Source organism: Stylophora pistillata, chromosome 5 (assembly GCF_964205215.1).
Source record: "Stylophora pistillata chromosome 5, jaStyPist1.2, whole genome shotgun sequence".
Classification (NCBI taxonomy): domain Eukaryota; kingdom Metazoa; phylum Cnidaria; class Anthozoa; order Scleractinia; family Pocilloporidae; genus Stylophora; species Stylophora pistillata.
In genome coordinates, this window is record NC_142523.1 from 10,131,722 (window position 1) to 10,156,903 (window position 25,182).

Consider the following 25,182-nt stretch of genomic DNA (forward strand, 5'->3'; position numbering starts at 1 on the left):
AACATTTTCATTCGTTTTTGTATATCTTCATCCTTTGTTCAGTACGATTTTACACGCCTCGGGTTTGAACTTTTCGGGGGGGGACACGTGCTGCAGCTTACACGACATATTTCAAATTTAACCGCTGTACTATAAACTTGTGTGTTCGACCCTCGACGAACGCCTTCGATATAGCGTCAGCCACACACGAAGGGACTTGATTTGTCCTTGCAACTAATCCGATCTGTCATTTGTGAAAATCACGAGATCAATATGCACCGCACTCTGGAAAGAACGCGGGTTCGGTAACTGATGATTTAAAAAATTTTCTTCATCTGATGTGTTAGATGAAACTGTTCCTGCGTCGAATTCAACAGTTTCTTTAAGTCTTGAAATGAAACAGTGAGTTAAAGTCATTCCTATCTTACTTTCCATTGTCTATTGGAACGAATGATCTTTCCATTGTCTATTGGAACGAATGATCGAAGCATAGTAGTGTTTGCTGAACTAACCGACTGATTAATGTAGTCAGCACTTTCGCTTTGGAGTAGATAAATACGTCGACTTCTCGTTCCAAACGCTAGTAGTTTAACTGACTGATGCAAAGTTTCTGCTGTTTGACTCAGTTCATGAAAATAGTATCTAGTCAGTTGTCTGTGTTGGTAGCTTTCTGAAAGTCTATTATTATCTCGACCAAAAGTTGCCGCTATCGCACCGTCGGAAAAACAATGTGTGACATATCAATAAACTTCGGAGCTTTATAAAAGCCCAGAGAAAGGCTAATAAGATTCACAGTTAATAGAGGGGACTGGTTAGGAGACCCGGCGAACATCATAGGTGCGGCCTATTGTTTCGTATCTGAACTGCACTGTGACGTCACAGCGAGAGTGCACATCAAAAACAAAGATGGCGGACATTGTGGAACATTTTCTCTTGATTAGGGAATACTTGGACGGAATTCCAGAATTTTTGAGCCAGATAAAGATATCGAAGAGTAGTTTAACGCTTCAATAAACAGGTGAGTACATATTTTGCATCTGATAAGAAAATTTGGTGTAATTACAAAGATATTTGTGACCGGGCACAGGATTTCGTACACTAGCGCTTTACCGTTTAACGAATAATCCGTTTACTATCCGTTTATTATCCGTTTAAAACGGATCATCAAAGCGTTTAAATGCTTTCTTCATCCGTTTAAACGCTTTGCTCATCCGTTTAACGTTTTCGACAAAACGTTTAAACGGTTAACCTATCCGTTTTAAAAAAAATCCATCCGTTTAACGGTTACTGGCATCCGTTCAACGTTTTTGAAGAGCAACGGTATAAAACTCTCAAGAAGCACCCGTTGAAAATGAATCACGCTTCGATCGAGCGGCTACGTTGGTGTTCGCTACAACTTACTGTTTGCAAATCTCTGGTATGAGAAGGTCTTCGATTAGAAGAATTCTCACTCAGATATTGAGACACGAGAGCTCGCATTACTTTACGAAAACAGAATGATATTCGTTAAGTAACACGAGAAGAGCGACATTTGTTTTCATGCTTATGCAAATTTATTTCGATAGGCGTGTACGGCAAAACTATTTACCGAATCGGTGGCCATAGGTTTTCTCATCTTTTATTTCCATCGATTGAAAGGAAACGAAAATGGCTTTATAAAAGCTATAATTACAAATTACTTTACGAAATCGAACGCTGGATGAAACATGAGCGAAAGAAAGTTGCAGAAGCAAAATTGTTTCGATAGTTAACCGACGGTGAAATCTACAAATTCGGCGGCTACTTTTACCTACATATAATCCATTTCTTAAGGTTTTTCACTTGATAGTGCGATTTCATTTCGGTCAATACGTTTCGGAAACAATGTAGGAACATGAAAAAAAACTGACTTTGCTTCTCAATTCTAATTTTTCTTTTTTTGTCGAGAATGTTCAGTCTGCATGGTATGATTGACAGATTGCTTCCTCTGCTTATATTTTATGCAAATTTTCAAACACATTGCGAGCCCTCCAGTGCGAGACTCGCTCTCGGCTCGCTTTACTCGCCAGTGGATAGCTTAATTGCAGGCTAGTAATTTAATTTTACTTCGTTTTCTACTGGTGTCAGTCGAATGTAATATTAGAATGAAACGTCAGTGTTCCGCAAGAACAATATTATTCGTATAATTGTTCGCAACGGTTTCTGTTAGTTACGTGCATGGCTTATCCCGCTCTTCTTTAGCCCTCCTGATTCGTTCAAGGTTTTTGTCCATCCGTTTTACGTTTTAGGCTATCCATTAATAGATCCTGTTAAACCGTTTAACGTTTTAAGCCATCCGTTTATTTTTTTTCTCGGCCGTTTAACGGTTGACGGAATCCGTTTTAGGACTTTGCTCTATCGTTTAACGCTTTGGACTATCCGTTTCAATGAATATGCAGACCGTTTAAACACTCTTACTACCCGTTTATTGTCCGTTTACAAACCGTTTATTTTCAACCTTTTAACGAAAAAGCGTTAGTGTACGAAATCCTGTGCCCGGTCACATTTACTCGGTATTCCTGGCGCTACTCTATTGCCTATCGATGGTTTTTATATATAGATATATAGATGGTATTTATATATTTTCTTTGTCTAATTTGCAATGTCAGAGACTTTAATTTTCAATTTTTTCATTTGAACTTCTTTTGTACCTTTTTTTTTGTATTTATTTTGTGGATTCAACCCATTCTTAACGGACTAAACGATATAGAAGACATCATCACTATCTTCGAAAAATTGAGTCATACTCTCAGTTCAGCTGTACAAAGAGTCGATAAAAAATGAAAAGGAAGGTAATTCATTGGAAAAGCTTAGAGAAAACACCTCCGAATTTACCGTGCTTATGTCTAAAGGTTTTAATCTTTTAAGCTTCTTTGGATAATTCATAGAATGGGACCCTTAAGTACTGAACAGTGCTAGATACCTTATGCTTGATTTGTAAATAATTTTAGGTCACAACAGGGAAATACTGTAGTTTCATGTTATCATTTATTGTCGAAAGCTATAATTATTACTCTAGTTACATACATACACATGCCAGTTATGCAATAAAATTATCAGTAACTATATAATGATGTCAACAGCAGTCTCCAGGGTTCTCATTAAGTGCCGGCAGCCGGCTAAAAAACCGGCTACCTTAAATTTAGAGCCGCCTACTTTTCGGTGACAAGCTTGCCTCCTTATTTTGTATCTACACATAGATTTCGAAGTTAAAAATCGCATGAATAGAACGAGTAATACTTGAAAGCCGTTTTCAGCAGCAAAACGTATTACACAATGCCAATGCACGCCTTCTACTTTCATGCCTTAGAAGAAGGCATGAAATGGCGTTCGGTGTGTTAGAAGAAGGCATGAAATCTTAGTATGTAATTAATTACAGAGTATCCATGAGTAAAAGAAAACCCACTTCAAGTCAGCCTGGAATTGATCGATATTTCTGTAAATCTCGAAGAACAGAAAGCCAGGTAGATGAAGGTGAGAAAACTACTGCCCTTTTTGGGGTGTAGTCTGGTCCGATTATTAGGATTCCAAGAAAAGAAAGATGTTCAGTAAAATTTATGGTTGTCTCTAATAAAAAAATTATTTCTTAAAACCAAATTTGTTTGCCAAAAGGCTCAAAATGGCAAATCTAACCTTCTATATTTTGAAGTTTTTCGGAGGGGAGGAGGGGAGGGGGCATGCTGCCAGACCCCCTTAGAGGCTCATGCCTGTGGTACTCGCTTCTCCCACGGCCTACTTTTATGTTTCAGCCGTCTACATCAAAACTTATCGAGAACCCTGAGTCTTGGTGTTTCAAGATATTATTGGCTTTTAGATCAAAATTTGTTTACATATTGTTCACATGTCTCAAAAATCATCCAAAAGACATCAATCTAATAATTCACTACTAAATTAAAGCATATCTTTCAAAATGTAAGATCTAATTATCATCATTTCTTCTCTTTCTGCATGGCAATTTATCATTTGTCACTTGTTCCCATTGTCGATGCTTATCCTTCCTCCCCCCTGGTGTTACCGCTTTGGTATGAAACAGACTGCTGAATGCGAATGTTGTTGGCATTATATCCAAATTGGTGAATATCTGGATTATCACAATGCCTGCCAAGTTTGCGCTGGTGTCCAAGACATTGTTCAACAGGGTCTTGACAGAAGCGTTGTGTCAAAATAAATTCCATTCCTTCCTGGAGAAGGAACTTTGTACACTCAAATGCCTCATGTGTCTGCCAGGATAAGAACATTTTGGCTCTGGCATTCTGGGTGTAGTTACCAGGTTTGTTCTCTGTGCTGGTTTTCCATGAGTTCAGGTACTCCAGAAATTTCATCAGGAATTCAAATCTAGGAAAAATAATAGAAAGATTATGGTTCTGATTAATTAACTTTCAATTTATTTTGTTCTATATTTTCCATAGAAATAATTTATTCATCATATAATTATCCATATTTACTACTTTGAATTAAAAAAAATTGTCATTTTAACTAATCCACACTACAAGCTCTGTTTATCTATAGGAAGGTAAAATTGGACATATGGCTAATTATATGATAAATTGGGTATTACAAGAGGTAAATATTTCACTTCACTCATTTACTAACTAAAGCTTGTGAGATCCTTTCACCAGTCAAAGATAAAATGTTTACCTTTCATCCTGAAGTGATGTATATGGAGCCAGGAAGGGCTTGCGCTTACAGACATGTTCAATCCTGCTTCTCACATTTAAGCAGTCGAAGAAACGATCAACCATTTCACAGAGTTTGGCAGTACCAGCTGCTTCGGGGGGACCCAAATGCTTTTAGGATTGCTGCCATTGTTGAGCTCAAGACTTGTGCAGCAAGATTAAACCTCATAACTGAATAAGCATTCAGGTTAATATGCTCATATGTAAGCTTGGGCAGCAGTTTCAGACCATTGTTGAAGTCCTCACTCACCATGCTTGTGATATGCTGCCACAAGACATACTGTCCATCATTCCACGTGTATCCGGTTCCCTTTGTTGCCCCTGAATGCATGATACCTCGTTGTCTGGATGAGATGTGGTGCATCACTAAAAAAGTATATATATCTGTGTTGGGCAGAGAGATTCTTGGTGCAGTAGCACACATCACATTGCACATCTCCAAGTGCCTTGTGAAGACGAAAGAACTTTCTATTTGGACTTGCACCATCTGCTGTGGTAGCAACCACCCAAAGATTGCGTGTGATTTCTAATAGGCATACTGCTTCCCAGAACAAGGGTATGAGCTGATATGATGTAATTCCTGTGGTAGCAAAATTAGCTAAGGCAAACTTAAGTTCAGTGCAAATGCAACGCACCATAAATACCAGGACATGGGATGCAATGTCATCAGCATACATCTGAGTTGACGTCAGTGCAAACTGAATCTGCTAGATGATGGCGACGCTCTGGTCTCGGCGTTGGCTTGCGAGATTCAATGCTTTTCGTCGGCGTATTTAGCTTAGATAATGCGCCGAATCTCGGCTTCTTTGGAGTTGTGTTGTCAGTAGAAACTGAAACTAACACGCAAAAGATCGAAGATTAAAAGATGTTTCAGAGAAGAGATTGCGAAAGTTCAAGAGGGACGAGATCGTGCAAGACGTACTGACAGTGGAGTCTGATGTAAACAGACCACAGAGACATAAAATATAGACGATAATACTCACATATCTCGAAATCTTTGGGTGAAAATGCTTCTCGCAGGCCGGCTAGGTGTAGACTCAATCGTTCTTGATTTGCTCTCTAAAATCGGAGTCAATTACCCGAGTTTTCTTGAGTTGTCCGAGCCAAGATTCGCGCCATTCGCGATGTTTCGCGTCGACTGCTTTTGGCAGTTTCCAAATTCCAATTCCTTTGGTCCGCCTACATGATCCAAAGCCAAATACCGCACAGTTTCGGCCTGCCATGGTATATTATAAAACTATTTACTTAAAACTCCAATAATTATCTCTATGTAATCAAAAATCTACGTAAAGTATCGCTTCTTGTCAATGTCTTCCCCATGCGCTCTGTATTCAGCTGGTTGACTGTGCACTCTCGTGGTGACGTCATAGGGCCAAAACGAAAACAAAGAGATACTCCTCTGATGTTCGCCGGGTCTCCTAACCAGTCCCCTCTATTAACTATGCAAGATTACAAAGTACGCCATTTTCTGAACACAGATTGCTGAAAACTTGATCGATGTACGTGACAGTAATATTTCTCACGGTATTTCGATTGCCAGTTCTGTTGTGATACTATCTGTTCGTTCACTACAGATACTGAGCTTCATGTAAACAACAGCGCCATGATTTGGCTAGAATCCCTAATTACCACCAGGGAGCTATTATGACAGATGAGTCAACTCCAAACAGCTTAATTAGTATTAAATCCCAGTCAAGTCGCTAATTTCCGTACAGTTCTGCCGGCTAATAACGACCCATTAATTATCTCTCGCTTTCCAGCTTTGTTTAAAACATTCTTGTACACACGAATGATCTTGGCCGTGTCACCGTGTTAATGCGGATAGCAACAAAAACCAATGGAACAGTAAGAGACTCGATAAAAGTTCACGCGTGAAAACCTCAATTTAAGAGCCACTCAAAAGAGTTTTTCCTTTGAAAAATGCTTTAGATTTAGAATCTGGAAGTCCAAGAACGGTAGCATTAACGTTTTGCAAAGATTCTTCCCAATCGCAAATAATTCTTTTAGAACAGGAAATTTAAACTGCGGACCTCAGTTGAGAATTTGATTCCAATAACTAAGATTAAACGTTACGCAAGTCGGCCTGTGACAGAATGGCAAGAACCCTCTTTTAGTGGCGATATCGATCTTCAAAGCAGAAATTCTTAAATCGAATTAGCAATTCAACAAGAAATAAAGGACACTCGAAGGCAACCTACAATCTGTTTCTTGCTTAAAATATTGTTTACACTTCATATAACACTGTAAAAATAGGAAATCTTGACCCGAAATGTAAACCCGGTGTCATTTCTTTCTAGGAACTTCTTGTCTGGTGTTCAACCTTGATGTTTTTTTTATTTCATACATCGTATGTGCTGATCATCTGGTTGGATTTTGTGGTTTTCCTGTTGGTGGAAAGGTTAGTCACTTGTTTCTTTGTTTACTAACTAGACTAAAGGGCGTTTTCATTGGTTTAAACTGAGGTTGGCACACGTGAAGGGACTCGACTAGTCCTTGCAGCTAGTCCAATCTGTCATTTGGTATTGAAGTTACGCCAGAAAAATAGCCATTGCTAAAATCACGAGATGATAATGCACTGCACCCTGAAAAGAACTCTTGGTTCGGCACGTGATGGTATGAAAAACTTTGTTCATCTGATCTTTTAGATGAAATTGTCCTTGCCTCAAGGTCAACAGTCCCCCAAAGTCTTAAATTGAAACAGTGGGCTAAAATTATTCCTATTTTAGATTCCAAGATCTAGTGAAATGAATGATAAGAGAGGTATTTGCTGAGTGAGTTTATTGAGTAACGCAGTCAGTACGTATACTTTTGCTTCTGAGTGGATAGATACGTTGATTTCTAGTTCCAAACGCTATTGTCAGTAGGTTAACGGACTGAAGCCAAGTTGATACTGTCTGAATCCATGTAGGGGCCAAACCACCCCCTAAATGTTTCATCAGAGGCGAGCGGTATATCATGGGAGATTTTTTTTCGGCTTTGGTAAAATTCAAGGCGGAACATTTTTTTAAAGAGAATCCTCCTTCGAGGGAAATAAACAGGTTTCTGCGCCGGAATATGGGGCGATATACGTCTCAAACGGATAATTCTACTCAATTAAGGCAAATTTTGAGTTTTTATTCCCAACTTGAGGTAGCTGTCAACACTTTAGAAGAAAAGTATTCGTCCAGTGTGTCATGAAGCAAAGATCGAGAAATACAGCAGCTCCTGCCGAGCCAAGGAATGGTGCTTCGAATGTTAAAGAAAATTCATGACAAGATCGTTAGAAGGCTGCGATCTGAACCAAGTCTAGCGACGTCATGGAGGGGTGATTTTACAATGGACGTCCCACTTGAGGTATTTGAAGTGACCTTACGTCACATCATTCAAAGTAACAATTTCGGTCACCGGTTTGAGGAAACGTTAGCCTACATCAAAGTTTCCATTACAGATACGAGGAAGGCAGTTTTCATTTTTAACAAAATGAACGTAGACTGTGCTATCATGTCCCGTACCAAGCTTCTGAAAAGGTCTTTAGGAATCTCTGATGAGTCAGAGAGGTGCGAGGTGGTTATCAGTGCAGAAAAACCCCTGGTACTGAAATACCACGAGAACAATGAGGTTTTATCTGTGTATTTTGTTCTGAGTACTGGAACCAGTATGGTATCCCACAGCCTTAAGTTCATAAACAATTACTTTAATGTTTAGTTCCAGAAAATCTCAAAGCTCCTTCCACAAGAAAAGATTGGGATTTAAAAGGACTAGGAGGGAGTTGGTTTTTTGAAAACAAAAACCTAAGAAAAGTATGAAGTTTAACTGGGATTTTATTAGGTTCCAGAGGTTCAAGTGGGAGCTCCCAAAGAAATGGATACTTTATGGAATGAAAGTTATCAGCGTGCAAAGAAAATCGTGTCTGATAGTGCGGGGCTAATGGGTTTTGCAATCAAGCTTAGTCAATTCTGTTCTAACTTGCCTGAAAGGCAAGTGAAGTTTTCTGGGAAACTCAAATGACAGGAGAACTGCAATCAATGCTCCTTATCTTGAAAGACTCTTGGGCTTGTACACACTCGCAATAACTTGCCTATATGGCAAGCCATAAACTCGACTTTCTTTGCACCCTGACAATATTATATGATATTGCAAGATCGCTTTTCACCACAGATGTCAATAGTGGCGGTACTTACACCTGTAGGTTATCATTTAACTCTTACCTCCATCGTGCTGAACACTCTCCCGATTGCAACTGCAGCCCACTTGTAATAAAGAAAAGTTGTTTGAAATCTTGTTTGAGCTGTTGCTATTTTTCAGATTTGACTGTATGTTTAAGGTCCAATTTGATAACAAATTGAGCAGTAACACATTATATTGATGGCTTTTGAGCCCAATTGTAATTCTAGATCCCAATTCTGTCAGTATAATAAGTGTATTTCCCTCACAATCTTTCTATTCCTTTTGTGAGGAACTAAGAACAATGTACATAATATTATTGCTGATATATTAGCGGTTTAAATTCGTACTACTCGCTTAAAGTTGTACACATTATACAGAATATTCTGTCCTTTTAAGCTGAAAATTTCTAACAAAAACTAAGCCAGATTTAACAGCATACCTTCAGTTAATGAGCTTTTTCAAAGTGCAGAGTTATACACTGTACAGCAAAACTGATACTTTTGTGCAATAGTTTAGTTGTTGATATCAAATGTTGCTGTTTCAGTCTGTTAGAATCAGACTTTTTGTTGAATTTGCCACTTGGTTTCAATGACAGATGCTAAGACCTGAGGCTGATTGTTCAAGTTTATGCCCAGTATCTTTCATAGGGCCGCCCTTAGAATATCACAGCAAGCTGGTCAAAAGCAGCGGTTTCCTTGTTTTTCAAACCAAGCAATGTAAAAAAATCCCCAACAACAACTTTTCAATATTACTGAACTCTATGCCCACTAAAATCACATAGGGTCACCTTTCTAATATCACATCAAGATGGTAAAAAGCACCATTTTCACTACATTGATGATTTTTAAACCAAACCCTTCAAAGCAAAATACTTTATATGCAGCTACTTAATATAACCATCACATGCCAGCATGTTTCTTTTTAATCTATCATGCTTAGTATACTGTATAAATTATTTTACTGATTCTTTCAAATGTGTGAAGAACCCCCCCCCCCAAAAAAAAAAAACAGGGAACAATAACTTTGAACAAAAACTCAATTTACAGTTTAGATGAGGAATGATCTTGTTTTAATCAGAGAATGCAAGCTGGATGACAACACAAATGATATTGTATTTTCCACCTTGAAAAAACTTTATGTTGACTGAAATTTTGGCAGTCGGCATTACAAATGCTGTACATCTACTGCTCTTTAGACAATCTTTCCAGCAGTCACACTCTCCCTTATATGATTTGTGACTGAACTGGTGCAGATATTGCATCCGGTGTTGTTGTGCTTTAACAGACCACATTGACAGAACCTCCCATCATACAGTCTCTCACACTCTTTGGAATATGACTCACTCCTCTTTCCTTGCCCCCGCTTATAGTACACGCTATAGGGATCCATTTCTTCCGCCGAATCAAAGACACATACTCATGTCTGAATACAGTTGGCCACCTGGACTTCTTCTTCAGATTGTATGTATTCTTAATGTACATTGCCAACTTTACATGTTTGGCCTCATGGCCTTGCATTGAATTTAGTCCAAGGCCATGCCCTATTTCTTCTTATAACTTCTTGGTGTGGTTAGGTATGGCATACCCCAGGGTCCACACAGTCGGGTTCACACCCTTGAGAAACAACAAATTTTTCTTTGAAATAATCATGCAAGGTTTTTAACTCATCTACTTGTTCCTTTGTAATATCTACTCTTGAATACAGGGATGCTGCATCCCTAAGTTTCAGACCGATAAATGCCAAAACATGGAGTTTTTGAACTGAGCCTGGTGAAAGTCTAGGAAAAATTGACACGACTTCCTGGATTAAGGCATTAAAGTACCAGGAAAAGTTCTTGGATTCTAACCCTGTAAATCGTTAGGTGAAGAAATTGCTTTCTTTCTCTTTTCCCCAAACCATCTGACAAAAGAATTATACAGCCTAACACACTTTGCAGTTTCTCTCACACGTGTCAGAAATTTTGTCACTGGTGAATCATCTGATAAACTTGTTGCTGATTTAAGTTGGGCATTGTCAGTGTACTGGATAACTACTGTTAGTAGATCAGTAAACCAATGCTGCCAGGCATTATTTGTGTTATGCAAGGGTTCTGCCTTTACCAGATTGACAAACTTAACGAAAGGAGGGACAAACTCCTGTCGTGACTTCTCCTTTGAAATCAGTTGTGTGACCTTACTTCTTACCTTTTCTGAGGGATCCCGAAGTTTGCCTTCAGAGCTTCAACTTTTTTGGCTGTTGCAATTCTCTTCTCATACACCCATTCTTGCCATGTGTCATTAGGACCACCAATTGACCCATCCATTGTTGTTTTGGTGTTCTGGTTTACATTTGCAAATGGTGAAAAGTAGCTGGCAGAGTTGTTTAGTTCACCTGACATTGATGATGCCCACTTCATGTCACAGGGGATCAGCTTCATTCTGAATTTAAGCTGATAGCTCTTTGGAGTAGTTAACTGCTGTCCTTCACCTTCTTCCATCTCTCTTCTCAAATGATCAGTGTAATGCTTCATTAATGGGCTGTCTTCAGGAGAGTTTGAAACCATTAGCAAATGATTATCATTGCAACTTTGAACCCTTTGTAATAAGTTTAGGATACTAACAAGCTATGCTGCAAGTAATTAAATACAAATAGAAACTGAGAAAAATTCACACTATTCCTGAGTGCTTGTTATTATTAATTTTCATAACCATACAGTCAGTCACGTAATACAGTGGCACATCCAGGGTGGGGCCCATGGCCCCCCCATTACTTTTAGACCAAACTGAGGCTATGCTTTGCAGGCTATGGCTCTAAGGGCCAAAAAACAATTTTAGATCGCCCCCCCCCCCTTATCTTAAGGTCTGGATCTGCCACTGTAATACATGTAATAATAAGGCAAAGTGGGTATATGATCATTGCCCTATGCTTTAGTAACAAGATAGATATAAATTACCAGTCGCAGTATCATTCCTTCCGAAAGGAGCCCCATCTGCCCCAATAGCAATGTACAAAACATTCTTTTCCCTGTTAAACCAATGTAGGCAAGGTACTCTCTCATCAAGAAACAGACACAGGTCAGCAAGCTGTAAGAGAAATGGCTTCAGAGGCCTGTACACTCCAGGAAATGCCCCAACATTAAATCTGGCAGCCGATGTCTCCAAATCAATCATCTCGCCAGTGTCAATGCTTTGAGTAAAACTTATCAAGGCCTTGTGAGACACAATCTTGGGAATTTTACAATTTTTCATAAATTCAGTTTTCTTGTTTTTACAATTGTTTCCACTTTCCTTGACTACTTCTGTGGTCAAACAACAAACATATGAAATACATATATATGAACTGCGGTTATGTGGTGTTCCGAATACTGGTGTACTTTTTCTGGCTTAGAAGCCCACCTTCATATAGAACAGGCATGCTTCCCACTTTATTTTGCAAACTGTTTTCGTACTCATGGATGTTGGTCTGTACATTTTATAAAATCTGTACAGGTTTTTGACTTGCTAATGTATTCGTTCATGCATTGTTTGGGGGCAGTGTTTATCAGTGTAGTCCACATACCATCCATGATAGGTTTGTCAGGATGGTTTGATATTTTCTTCCTCCCACAGTGAATTGGCCTCAGTACTTCAAGGGTTTTTCTTCTCCTTTGCATAGCCTGTGCCCTCGAAAGGTTTAGTTTCTCACTTGACAGCAAATGAAGCTCACTTGTTGTGTAAGGGAGGTTTGCTTTTTTGTTTTCCACTATTTCACATTCACTCTGATCTGTCACCTCATCAATCTGTGGGATAATAAATTTAAAAAAGGGGTGCACGGAATAAAAGCCTTAACTGACTTTTGATGTAATGTAAAACTCTCCTTTTCTTCACATGGAAATGCACTGTACCAAGGGCAACTTGAAAGGAGAATTACACAGTTTATCAGAGATCACTTAGAGCTTTCTTCTCTCACCCATAACATTTTTATTATATAGCATTAAATAAGACCTACAAATAAAATAAATGGTAAAATTGGAAAGTAAATTTAATTCAATACAGTTATACTGTGTTTATGCATATATAGAGTACATGAATAATTAGAAGTGGGTAAATGAGAAAGGAAGTGAGGCCAGTGAGTACTGAATAAATATAACTTACTACTTAGCTTCCATGCATTAAACCCTGACACTAGCTGGACTTTAAACATACATCTAGCTACCCCAGTAATTAAGCTAATTAACCTCCGTTTCTTAGGACGAATTCGCTCTTCTGTACGGTGAAGTTGAGCCTGCATTGCTTTAATTTTCTCATCACAATCCAATTTCTTTTGCAATTCGTTATGCGTTTGTTCCTTTCTAAGGTGACTGTACAGTCCCAATGAGAAGCGTTTCTTTAAATGTGCCCTAAAAGAGCATTGGTTTTTCTCAGTTAAACGAGGACAAAGCGCGGGAATAAATATACAGACAAATCGAGATGTCAAACTAAAATCGTATGGTTTTCGATTTTCAAATAAACCTCGACAAACAAAGAAACCTGCAAAGGTAAAACTCACCTTGGGGACTCTTCAGGAACGTCAAGTTCGGTATTTTCTCCTCCAATCATGCTCCAATTGTGCGCCGCTACTACAACCAATATGGCTTCATGACACACCACTGCAAAGCTTGTGAGCCGAACAAGTTGAAAATGCCCGCCTGTAAGCTGTGTTCGGTACCAGGCCCCTGAAAAACTGCCTTTTTGCAGCCCTCCTTGAAACGACCAGCACACCCAGAGGCCTTTGCGCGCTTGTTTGGCCGCCATCTTGAAATTTTTTTCCCAAATTCTGATGAAACATTTAAGGGGTGGTTTGGCCCCTATGTGTCAATTCATATAGTATCCTGGAATTATGTTAATGACAGAGGTGTTTTGCACGGCATTTCGACTGTGAGTTTTGTTGCGACATGGCATGTTCATTCACTTAAATGCTGAGTTTCATGTAAAGAACAGCGCCACGATTTGGCTAGGATCTCTTATCACCACCAAGGGGCTCTGAATATGATTGATAACTCAACTCCGAACAGCTTAGTATACTAAATCCCAATCGAGTTGGAAGATTTTTGCACAGCGGTGCCGTTTATCAAATATGTGTCGCTTTTTGTTTTAGAACATTGTTGTAGACGCGAATGATCGTAGCTGCGCTTAACTTCTTTTAACAAAACCGAATGGAACAGGAAGAGTTTCGATACAAGCTTGTGTGTGAAAACCTTTATTTGAGTGCTGCTGTTAAGAGTTTAGATTTAAAATCCTGGGAAGTCATTGAAGGGCAGCGTTAACCTTTGTAAAAGTAAGAAATCTTGACCCGAAATTTAAACCCCGGGTCATTTTCCTTCCAGGAATTTTTTGTCAAGCGTTCAACCTCTCTGATTTTTCATTCCATCTGTGGTAGGTTCTGATCACATGACTGGACTTTGCGGTTTCACTTTTCGTAGATACTGAAGGTAAACTTTTCCAGTTTCTGTGCTTGTTAAATCGAGTAAAGAGCTTTTTAACCTTTATAACTGCCATGAGTGACAAAGACAGAATTTCTCCATACCATATTAATACACTATCAAGCAGACACGTCAGAGTCATTTGGGGGACTATTCATTGATCCACTATCAAATTCTCCTGACTAACATTGTAAGAATTGTGCAGCAGACAGTAAAGAGAATTACTAATGAGATCTTGAGAGTGAAAGGATTAAGTGATCTTTACACGGTTAAGAGCGCCGAACTTTTCATCAGCGAGCCTAATACCTCGGGTACAGATTAAAGAACAGCTTCTCCAATAGTTCTTATGCTATATTGAAAATTCGCCCCAAGCCTCTTTTCGGCTAAACTTTTAACGAATCTTGAACGACTGATTTCGGCTCTGATGAAAGGCTTTTGCGCTGAAGCAAAAGCAATTCTCTCAAGGATTTAGGAAGCAGTTTTCGTGGAACTGTTGTGAGAACTGTTTGGGGCACTGGAATCGAGCGAAAAGAAAACTAACTAGATTTTCGAAGGATGATACATTAAGTGGTTTGTTACATATTTAGACTTTCCCCTTAAACCATCATATGGCAAAAACATGCTGTTGTATTCGGCGCGGGCAATAATTACGCAATTGTATTCCGGTCGGGGTAAATTTGTATTTGATCAGGGTAGGTTGACCAAGAATCAACCAATAACAGTGCTCGTTTTGTTGAGTGAAAGTCTAGGTATGTAACAATATTTAATATTTTTCGTAAAAAGTTTGGCGTCTAAACATGACCTTTAATATCTGAAGTTATCTTTCCATGAAAGAAAGGTTTCTCGCCAGTGTCGGTTATTATTTGTTGTTTTTCAAGACAATTTCGCAGATTAGATGTTGGTGATAACGGCCTCAGTATGATCACTGATGCAGAAACGGAAGAAAAGAACGATGAACCACTGTGTTATATGTGACGACTTAAATTAACCTTACAAGGTTTCTCTTACCTAAAAATATCTTAAAAGTTTTTACAGATTTTTTTAAATTTGAATTTGAACATTCTAGGAAATGTAAATCGTATTCGATTGACGCCAGTTGAAGAATGTTGATTCCATTAAATGAATCAGTGGTAACGAGTTGCCAGTACGGGACTTGAAATTACTGCTTCAAAATGAACGCTGGGATTGGCCGAACCAGGAACATGTCGCTCAAGGGGCATGTTGCTTCGTGTAGCCTTGATATTTGTTGTTGTTGTATGAGATGCAGAGCCACAAAAGCTTCGTAAATTTTCTTAAAAATTGTGTTTACAAACCGTTCTTCTTTTCATGATGGGTTGAGGAAATCTTTGATCTGTGTGGGGAAGTGAAAATGACCGTATTCTATCACAATACAATTGACTTTTCCCCCCATAAAGCTCTAGCAGTGAATTTCTACAGTCCCCCTTTCCCCTCCCCCCTTTATACTCTGTAGGAGGCGAAAGAGTATAAAGAGTGATCACAAACTTACCAGTTAACAAATGTATACTACCATTCTCAGTTGAGTGAGAAGCGACAAAAGTTATACGACAGCGGAAGTGTTACCACACCGGAAGTCAGTTCTGTCGCTGACCAGTTTTACTTGCGACTAGGAGTTAAAGGACTTACATAAATGTATTTTTGTGATATATCAAAACTTTTATTCATAAACAACAGAAATTAACCCCAATTAAGGCAATCGTTTAGTTCTTAACTAGGGATATCGGAGACATTTAACGGCTAACATTGGCTTGCTTATTTGACGGTTGACAGTAAAAATATTGAGTTTTTGACGGTTGACGGCTAATAGTCTTAATATTTTGGCCATTTCACGGTTGACAGTTAATCCCATTGAGACCCTCTTCCACATTTGACAGTTGGCGACGCGTAGCTCTTGAGATCTGATTAGCAAACGAAGAAAATTGCTTTTGACAACTTTACCCGTCAAACCTCCGTCCCCAAACTTTGTCGGTGTCTCACTCAACTTATAATCGTAGTAAATGTTTAAACAAGTTTAAAAGTTCTAAGTCCTTAAAAAAGATAACTAACTGACTTAACTAATGGAGACACCTCTTTTGTAAAGGGTCTGATTGAATATGGGTGATCTAAAGCAAGCAAAAGACTTTCATGAGCGAGCGCTGGATGTTCAGCTGAAAAACCTCGGCCCTGAGCATGTTGATGTCGCAATATCTTACAATAACCTGGGCTTTGTCCACCAGCAGCTGGGTGATCTAAAGCAGGCAAAAGACTGTCACGAGCGAGCACTCAATGTTTTCTTGAAAAAGCTCGGACCTTCACATGTTCATGTTGCAACGTCTTACAGTAACCTTGGCGATGTCCATCGGCAGCTGGGTGACCTAAAGCAGGCAAAAGACTGTAACGAGCGAGCACTGGATGTTCGACTAAAAACTCACGGACCTGAGCATGTTGATGTCGCAATGTCTTACAATAACCTGGGCCTTGTCCACCAGCAGCTGGGTGACCTAAACCAGGCAAAAGACTGCCACAAGCGAGCGCTGGATGTTCGGCTGAAAAAGCTCGGACCTGAGCATGATGAAGTTGCAGTGTCTTACAATAACCTTGGCGATGTCCACCGGCAGCTTGGTAACCTAAAGCAGGCAAAAGACTGTACCGAGCGAGCACTGGATGTTTCGCTGAAAAAGCTCGGACCTGAGCATGTTGATGTCGCAACATGTTACAATAACCTGGGCCTTGTCCACCAGCAGCTGGGTGATCTAAAGCAGGCAAAAGACTATCAGGAGCGAGCACTGAATGTTTGCCTGAAAAAGCTCGGACCTTCGCATGTTCAAGTTGCAATGTTTTACAATAACCTTGGCGAAATCCACCGGCAGCTGGGTGACCTGAAGCAGGCAAAAGACTGTCACGAGCTAGCGCTGGATGTTTGGCTGAAAAAGCTCGGACCTGAGCATGTTGACGTCGCAACGTCTTACAATAACCTGGGCCTTGTCCACCAGCAGCTGGGTGATCTAAAGCAGGCAAAACACTGTCTCGAGCGAGCACTGAATGTTCGGCTTAAAATGCTCGGACCTTCGCATGTTCATGTCTCAATGTCTTACAATAACCTTGGCGAAGTCCACCGGCAGCTGGGTGACCTGAAGGAGGCAAAAGACTGTCACGAGCGAGCGCTGGATGTTCGGCTGAAAAAGCTTGGGACTGAGCATGTTGATGTCGCAACGTCTTACAATAACCTGGGCCTTGTTCACCAGCATTTGGGTGATCTAAAGCAGGCAAAAGACTGTCACGAGCGAGCACTGAATGTTTGGCTGAAAAAGCTCGGACCTGAGCATGTTGATGTTGCAAGGTCTTACAACAACCTTGGCGAAGTCCACCGGCAGTTGGGTGACCTAAAGCAGGCAAAAGACTGTAACGAGCGAGCACTAGATGTTTGGCTGAGAAAGCTCGGACCGGAGCATGTTGACGTCGCAACGTCTTACAATAACCTTGGCGATGTCCACCGGCAGCTGGGTGATCTAAAGCCAGCAAAAGACTTTCATGAGCGAGCGCTGGATGTTCAGCTGAAAAACCTCGGCCCTGAGCATGTTGATGTCGCAATATCTTACAATAACCTGGGCCTTGTTCACCAGCATTTGGGTGATCTAAAGCAGGCAAAAGACTGTCTCGAGCGAGCACTGAATGTTGGGCTGAAAAAGCTCGGACCTTCGCATGTTGATGTTGCAATGTCTTACAGTAACCTTGGCGATGTCCACCTGCAGCTGGGTGACCTGAAGCAGGCAGCAGACTGTCACGAGCGAGCGCTGGATGTTCGGCTGAAAAAGCTCGGACCTTCGCATGTTCATGTTGCAACGTCTTACAACAACCTTGGCGTAGTCCACCGGCAGCTGGGTGACCTAAAGCAGGCAAAAGACTGTGTCGAGCGAGCACTGGATGTTTGGCTGAAAACGCTCGGACCTGAGCATGTTGATGTCGCAAGGTCTTACAACAACCTTGGCGAAGTCCACCGGCAGTTGGGTGACCTAAAGCAGGCAAAAGACTGTAACGAGCGAGCACTAGATGTTTGGCTGAGAAAGCTCGGACCGGAGCATGTTGACGTCGCAACGTCTTACAATAACCTGGGCCTTGTCCACCAGCAGCTGGGTGATCTAAAGCAGGCAAAACACTGTCTCGAGCGAGCACTGAATGTTTGGCTTAAAATGCTCGGGCCTGAGCATGTTGATGTCGCAAGGTCTTACAACAACCTTGGCGAAGTCCACCGGCAGTTGGGTGACGTAAAGCAGGCAAAAGACTGTAACGAGCGAGCACTAGATGTTTGGCTGAGAAAGCTCGGACCGGAGCATGTTGACGTCGCAACGTCTTACAATAACCTGGGCCTTGTCCACCAGCAGCTGGGTGATCTAATGCAGGCTAAAGACTGCCACGAGCGTGCGCTAGATGTTCAGCTGAAAAAGCTCGGACCTGAGCATGTTGACGTCGCAATGTCTTACAATAACCTGGGCCTTGTCCACCAGCAGCTGGGTGATCTAAAGCAGGCAAAACACTGTCACGAGCGAGCACTGAATGTTTGGCTTAAAATGCTCGGACCTTCGCATGTTCATGTCTCAATGTCTTACAATAACCTTGGCGATGTCCACCGGCAGCTGGGTGACCTGAAGCAGGCAAAAGACTGTCACGAGCGAGCGCTGGATGTTCGGCTGAAAAAGCTCGGAACTGAGCATGTTGATGTCGCAATGTCTTACCATAACCTGGGCCTTGTCCACAGGCAGCTGGGTGACCTAAAGCAGGCAAACGATTGTCACGAGCGAGCGCTGGATGTTCAGCTAAAAAAGCTCGGACCTGAGCATGTTGATGTCGCAATGTCTTACTATAACCTGGGCGTTGTCCACGCACAGCTGGGTGACCTAAAGCAGGCAAAAGATTGTCACGAGCAAGCCCTGGATGTTCGGCTGAAAAAGCTCGGAACTGAGCATCTTGATGTCGCAATGTCTTACCATAACCTGGGCCTTGTCCACAGGCAGCTGGGTGACCTAAAGCAGGCAAACGATTGTCACGAGCGAGCGCTGGATGTTCAGCTAAAAAAGCTCGGACCTGAGCATGTTGACGTCGCAATGTCTTACTATAACCTGGGCGTTGTCCACGCACAGCTGGGTGACCTAAAGCAGGCAAAAGATTGTCACGAGCGAGCCCTGGATGTTCGGCTGAAAAAGCTCGGAACTGAGCATGTTAATGTCGCATCGTCGTATGATAACCTGGGCAATGTCTACGAGCAGCTGGGTGACCTAAAGCAGGCAAAAGACTTTCACGAGCGAGCCCTGGATATTCGGATGAAAAAGCTCGGACCTGAGCATGTTCATGTCGCAATATCTTACGATAATCTGGGCATTCTCCACAGGCAGTTCGGTAAACTAAACCAGGCAAAAGACTGTCACGAGCGAGCACTAAATGTTCGGCTGAAAAAGCTTGGACCTGAGCATGTTGATATCGCAATGTCTTATAATAACCTGGGCCTTGTCCACGAGCAGCTGGGTGACCTAAAGCAGGCAAAAGACTTTCACGAGCGAGCCCTAGATGTTCGGCGCAAAAACCTAGGACCTAAGGATGTTCGTATCGCTGAGTCTTATAATAATCTGGGCATTCTCCACCAGCAGCTGGGTGACCTAAGGCAGGCAAAAGACTTTCATAAGCGAGCCCTGGATGTTTGGCTGAAAAAGCTCGGACCTGAGCATCTTGATGTCGCAAAGTCTTACAGTAACCTGGGCGATATCCACTGGCAGCTGGATGACCTAAAGCAGGCAAAAGATTGTCACAAGCGAGCCCTGGATGTTCGGCTGAAAAAGCTCGGACCTGAGCATGTTCATGTCGCAGCGTCTTACAATAACCTGGGCCTTGACCACAAGAAGCTGGGTGACCTAAGGCAGGCAAAAGATTGTCACGAGCGAGCGCTGGATGTTTGGCTGAAAAAGCTCGGACCTGAGCATCTTGATGTCGCAACGTCTTATAATAACCTGGGTCTTGTCCACAGGCAGCTGGGTGACCTAAAGCAGGCAAAAGATTGTCACGAGCGAGCCCTGGATATTCGGCTGAAAAAGCTCGGACGTGAGCATGTTGATGTCGCAAAGTCTTACCATAACCTGGGCGTTGTCCACGCACAGCTGGGTGACCTAAAGCAGGCAAAAGACTGTCTCGAGCCAGCGCTGGATGTTCAGCTAAAAAAGCTCGGACCTGAGCATGTTGATGTCGCAATGTCTTACCATAACCTGGGCCTTGTCCACAGGCAGCTGGGTGACCTAAAGCAGGCAAACGATTGTCACGAGCGAGCGCTGGATGTTCAGCTAAAAAAGCTCGGAACTGAGCATGTTGATGTCGCAATGTCTTACTATAACCTGGGCGTTGTCCTCGCACAGCTGGGTGACCTAAAGCAAGCAAAAGATTGTCACGAGCGAGCCCTGGATGTTCGGCTGAAAAAGCTCGGAACTGAGCATGTTGATGTCGCAATGTCTTACCATAACCTGGGCCTTGTCCACAGGCAGCTGGGTGACCTAAAGCAGGCAAACGATTGTCACGAGCGAGCGCTGGATGTTCAGCTAAAAAAGCTCGGACCTGAGCATGTTGATGTCGCAATGACTTACAATAACCCGGGCACTGTCCACAGGCAGCTGTTATATGTTGTAGCCAATATGTTCTTGTTGTTGTTGTTGTTTTTGTTGTTGTTGTTGTTGTTGTTGTTGATACTTACATAAACCTGGGCGATGTGCACAATTATCTCGGTCTCAGCCAAGAAGCAAAAGGGTGTTACGATCTTGCGTTGGCGATTTATGTCAAGAACTTTGGCCCTGAAGATGAGAAAGTGAGATTTGTTGAGAATGCACTTGCTCAGCTACGTACAGCAGAACTGAATATTGGTAACACATAAAGTCCAATAATCATAAATTCGTAATTCTTTAAAGCGTTAGTCTCGTTACTCGTAGATCAGCGAAGATCAAATCGGAATTGAGAGTTCAAACAAAGATATCAAGACTTCAGTTTACAGCATACTTATACAGATTAAGTCAAGCAACACCTAATTGTGGTGCATTGTAATGTAGAAAATTTAAGAAACAACAGACGATTTCCCTGTAAGCCAGACTTCTAGCGATCAACATTACAAGTTAAAGAGGCAGTCAGAGTGCAGTCAGTTGCGTTTGACACGTGCCGCAACCATTTTGTAAAAGGCAGAGCTAAAAACCCCATTCAAATCTCAAGAACTTTTGCAGGCTCACTCTTGAAACGATAGCAACGTTAGACTAAAAATGGAACAACATTTAAAAAATTGTAACGCCCTGTGGTTTTTCCCCCTAGATAACGACACTAGTAGAGAAACTACGCTTCAAACTTTCACCTCAGATGTCTCTCAAAACGGGCACAAAATATCTTTTGCACACCATAGTTTCATCCTTGCTGATATTAACCGGTCTATCATCGAAGTTAGATCGTCAAAATGCATTTGGAGTAAGTTCGGCTACGTTGATCTCGACACGTCAGCTGGACGGTCCTCAGCGATAGTTTTATCATATTTTGCTTTAAAAAAAGTGGTTTTGAAGTATCAAGGATTAATCCTTTCAATTGTTTTAAAAATTGCGCCATGTCAATTATTATTAAAAACTGGATCGTTGGATAATGCAATTCAAGACTTTTTATGGGCTTAGCCATTATGATATAGGAGCCAATATACCATAATCTACAAATATGATAAGTGTACGCGTTGGCTTAAAATTAAAAGGGAGCTAAAAAGAAGAGAAGAGAAGATTTGTCTAATATCGTGGGGGTGTTTTTAATAAAACAATTATTCCACTCGCGCTTGTTGGATATGAGATGGCTATAGCTAACTCGGCGCTACGCGCCTCGTTGGCTATCTATCATCTCATATCCAACAAGTGCGAGTGGAATAATTGTTAAATACATACTGTTGCTATGGATTTATAGGCGTCTATGTGACATGCGCAGATGTTATTCAACTTTGTCTATGTAATATAGAATTAGACCCTGTCACTGGCTGTCAGGATTTTAAAATATCGTCTGTTACTTTATTGCAATGAACGTTGGACTTTTCTCGGAGTATGGTCCCTCTAGAACCTATTAAGTTTAATTTGTAGTTTTGACATGGAAGTAATCCTTTAAAATTTGTAAATTGTTCATAGTTTAAATCATCACAACCATAGTAACTTTTGGCGTGCTGTACGTATTGTAATCTTTAACTAAGTAGGCTAATTATTAAAGGAGTTAAGTAATGGCACTTCTGCAGTCGATGGTGTTGCGTTTTGGTGGTTGAAAAGATTGGTTGTTAGAACAATAGATAAACCTATAATTCCGTATGGGAAAAACCGCGCGAATGCACAGAATCCGCATGGCTCTAATCATACTCTATTTGTCAGTCATTTTCGCGGTGTGAACACGAGCTTGTTGATACACAAAATAAAGCAGGAGTGTATATATGCACGATCCTTCGCAGTAAAGCACTATTTGAGCAATAGTGAAAATCAGACCTGAAAAAAAAAACATTTTAGGCCTGCACGGGATTCGAACCACTGACCTCTGCGATACTAGTGCAGCGCTCTATCAATTGAGCTAACAAGCCAACTGGGAGCAGGACGTCAAATTAATTCGACATAAACCCGTAGATGATAAATCAAACAACAACAAGCATATGAAACTTATGTATGACCTGCGGTTATGAAGCGTATATATGCACGATCCTTCGCAGTAAAGCACTATTTGAGCAATAGTGAAAATCAGACCTGAAAAAAAAAATTTCTGGCCTGTACGGGAATCGAACCACTGACCTCTGCGATACTAGTGTAGCGCTCTAAAGCAGGAGTGTAGGCCAGTTTACGTAAGGAGCACAGAATTCGAATGTGTGAAATCCTAGCTACGCCACTACTTGCCAACCTAAAAAGCCCTTGTTTCCATAAGCATCAAAAAAGCTCTTTGTTATATTCGATGCCCAATCAACCAAGATAATGGTTTGAGAATTTGTGTAATGCTCTACTAAGCAAATCTGCTTTTGTTTGAGGTGAACAGAGCCTGGCACTATGGGAGGTCGGTTAGAGCTCGAAAGACGATTGTCGCGTGTGGTTCACAGCATCCTCCTGCACGCATGTCTCGTGTTTGCCTCCGCTGGCCTAAAAATGCCACGTCTCCTTCGCAGCCGTTCTTTAGCTAATAGCTCCTTCGTAACGAACAGTATTCCTTTCCCTTTGTTTGAGGGTATAGACCCTTACAGATTGCGCGAGTAAAAGTGGCACATTATTATTATTTTTTTAAATTTTTTTTTTTGCTCAAGTTCCTTTGCAGTAAGTGGCTTGAACCCGGGGGTAACATGTGAAGGTGTAGTCTGATCGTCCGGGTGAGTGTAGTCCTGAAAAGGACTGTTGTCGGTGGTAGTGACTGACGTTTCGACAACCTGTGCGGAAGTCATCATCAGAGTCAAGTGAATGATTGTTGTAAGTAGAATGTTCTTATTCTAGTTCGTGTGAAATGATCGGTTGGTTTTGCCGTGATGTTATTGGCTGTAAGACTCAAGTGACGTAAGTCGGTCGTGATTGGTCTGTTTCGATCTGTCGGTAAAGTTAGGTCGTTCTTTTTCGGTCGTTTGTGATGTTTATGTCGTGAATGAGTCGTTTGTATGGAGCGGGTAAGTGTTGACATCTGTTTAGGGGAGTCTGTTCTAAGTTAGTAAACCATCTTTCCAGAGTCAGTTGTTGAAAATAGTCAGTACTGTAGGTTAGGCATTGCGCAGAGTCCCAATCCATGTTGTGGTTGGTAAGTCGATGGTGTTCAGCAATGTGATTGCTGACATCACCTTTCCTCGTCGCTCGTCTGTGTTCAGTCAGTCTTGTTTTGAGGTTTCTGCCAGTCTCACCGATGTAGGAGGCTTGGCAGTTGGAACAATTGATCTTATAAATCGTTCCCTGTCTGTTCCTCGGTTCGTCTTTGTCTTTAACGTTGGTTAGTAACTGACGTAGTGTAGTGATGGGTTTCTGGGCGACGCGGATATTGAAGGGTAGTAAGATGCGCCAGATGTTTTCAGACATGCTTTTTATTTACGGTATGGCTGCTGTAGTCGTAGGGGTTGCGATGTCGTTTGTTTTGGTAGTAGTAGTGGGTCGGTGAGTGTTTCGTCGGATGAAGTCGTTGTTGTAGTTGTTCTTCGTAAAAACACGGTGAAGGTATTTGCTTTCGTCGGATAAGCTTTCTGTCGAGTCGCATACTAATTGTGCGCGTCGTGTTAGAGTTCTGATAGTTGTTGCTTTGTGTGATGTAGGGTTGTAGGATGACTCGTCTAGTAATCTGTCGGTGTGTGTCGGTTTCCGGTAAACTGTGGTCCGTAATGAGTTGTCGTTGTGGCTTACCAGGCAGTCTAGAAGAGGAAGTTTGCCATTTTCTTCGACTTCTCTGGTAAATTGTATGTCAGTGTTTTGTTCGTTAAGGTGGTGGTGGAATGCGTCAATTTCGTCGTGTCGAACTGCGGTGAATGTGTCGTCAAAGTATCGTAACCAAAGCCACAACTATCAGAACTCTGACACGACGCGCGCAACTAGTATGCGACTCGACAGACAGCTTATCCGACGAGAACAAATGCCTTCACCGTGTTTTTACGAAGAACAACTACAACAACGACTTCATCCGACCAAACACTTACCGACCCACTACCACTACCGAAACAAACGACACCGCAACCCCTACGACTACAGCAACCATACCGTACATAAAAAGCATGTCTGAAAACATCTCGCGCATCTTACTACCCTTCAATATCCGCGTCGCCCACAAACCCATCACCACACTACGTAATTTACTAACCAACGTTAATCGAACAGAACGACCTAACTTTACCGACGGATCGAAACAGACCAATCACGACAGTCTTACGCCACTTGAGTCTTACAGCCAATAACATCACGTTAAAACTGACCC

The 25,182-nt window shown here is 41.4% G+C and overlaps 1 protein-coding gene and 1 pseudogene across 3 annotated transcripts; one reads left to right on the top strand and one right to left on the bottom strand.

Moving 5' to 3' along the window:
- The first annotated feature begins 780 nt into the window (after positions 1-780).
- On the top strand, positions 781-22,501 carry LOC148730189 (uncharacterized). 3 transcript variants are annotated; one of them, XM_088761655.1, is made up of 4 exons: positions 781-997; positions 6,971-7,071; positions 14,196-14,247; positions 16,337-22,501. In XM_088761655.1, the coding sequence occupies exon 4, from the start codon at positions 16,350-16,352 to the stop codon at positions 20,967-20,969; it is 4,620 nt and encodes a 1,539-aa protein (XP_088617781.1). In that variant the 5' UTR covers positions 781-997; positions 6,971-7,071; positions 14,196-14,247; positions 16,337-16,349; the 3' UTR covers positions 20,970-22,501. The 3 variants fall into 3 exon arrangements, with proteins under 3 accessions (XP_088617781.1, XP_088617783.1, XP_088617784.1); XM_088761657.1 differs by lacking the exon at positions 14,196-14,247; XM_088761658.1 differs by lacking the exons at positions 6,971-7,071; positions 14,196-14,247.
- LOC148730190 (uncharacterized) lies at positions 9,474-12,212 on the bottom strand (annotated as a pseudogene).
- Positions 22,502-25,182: the final 2,681 nt, after the last annotated feature.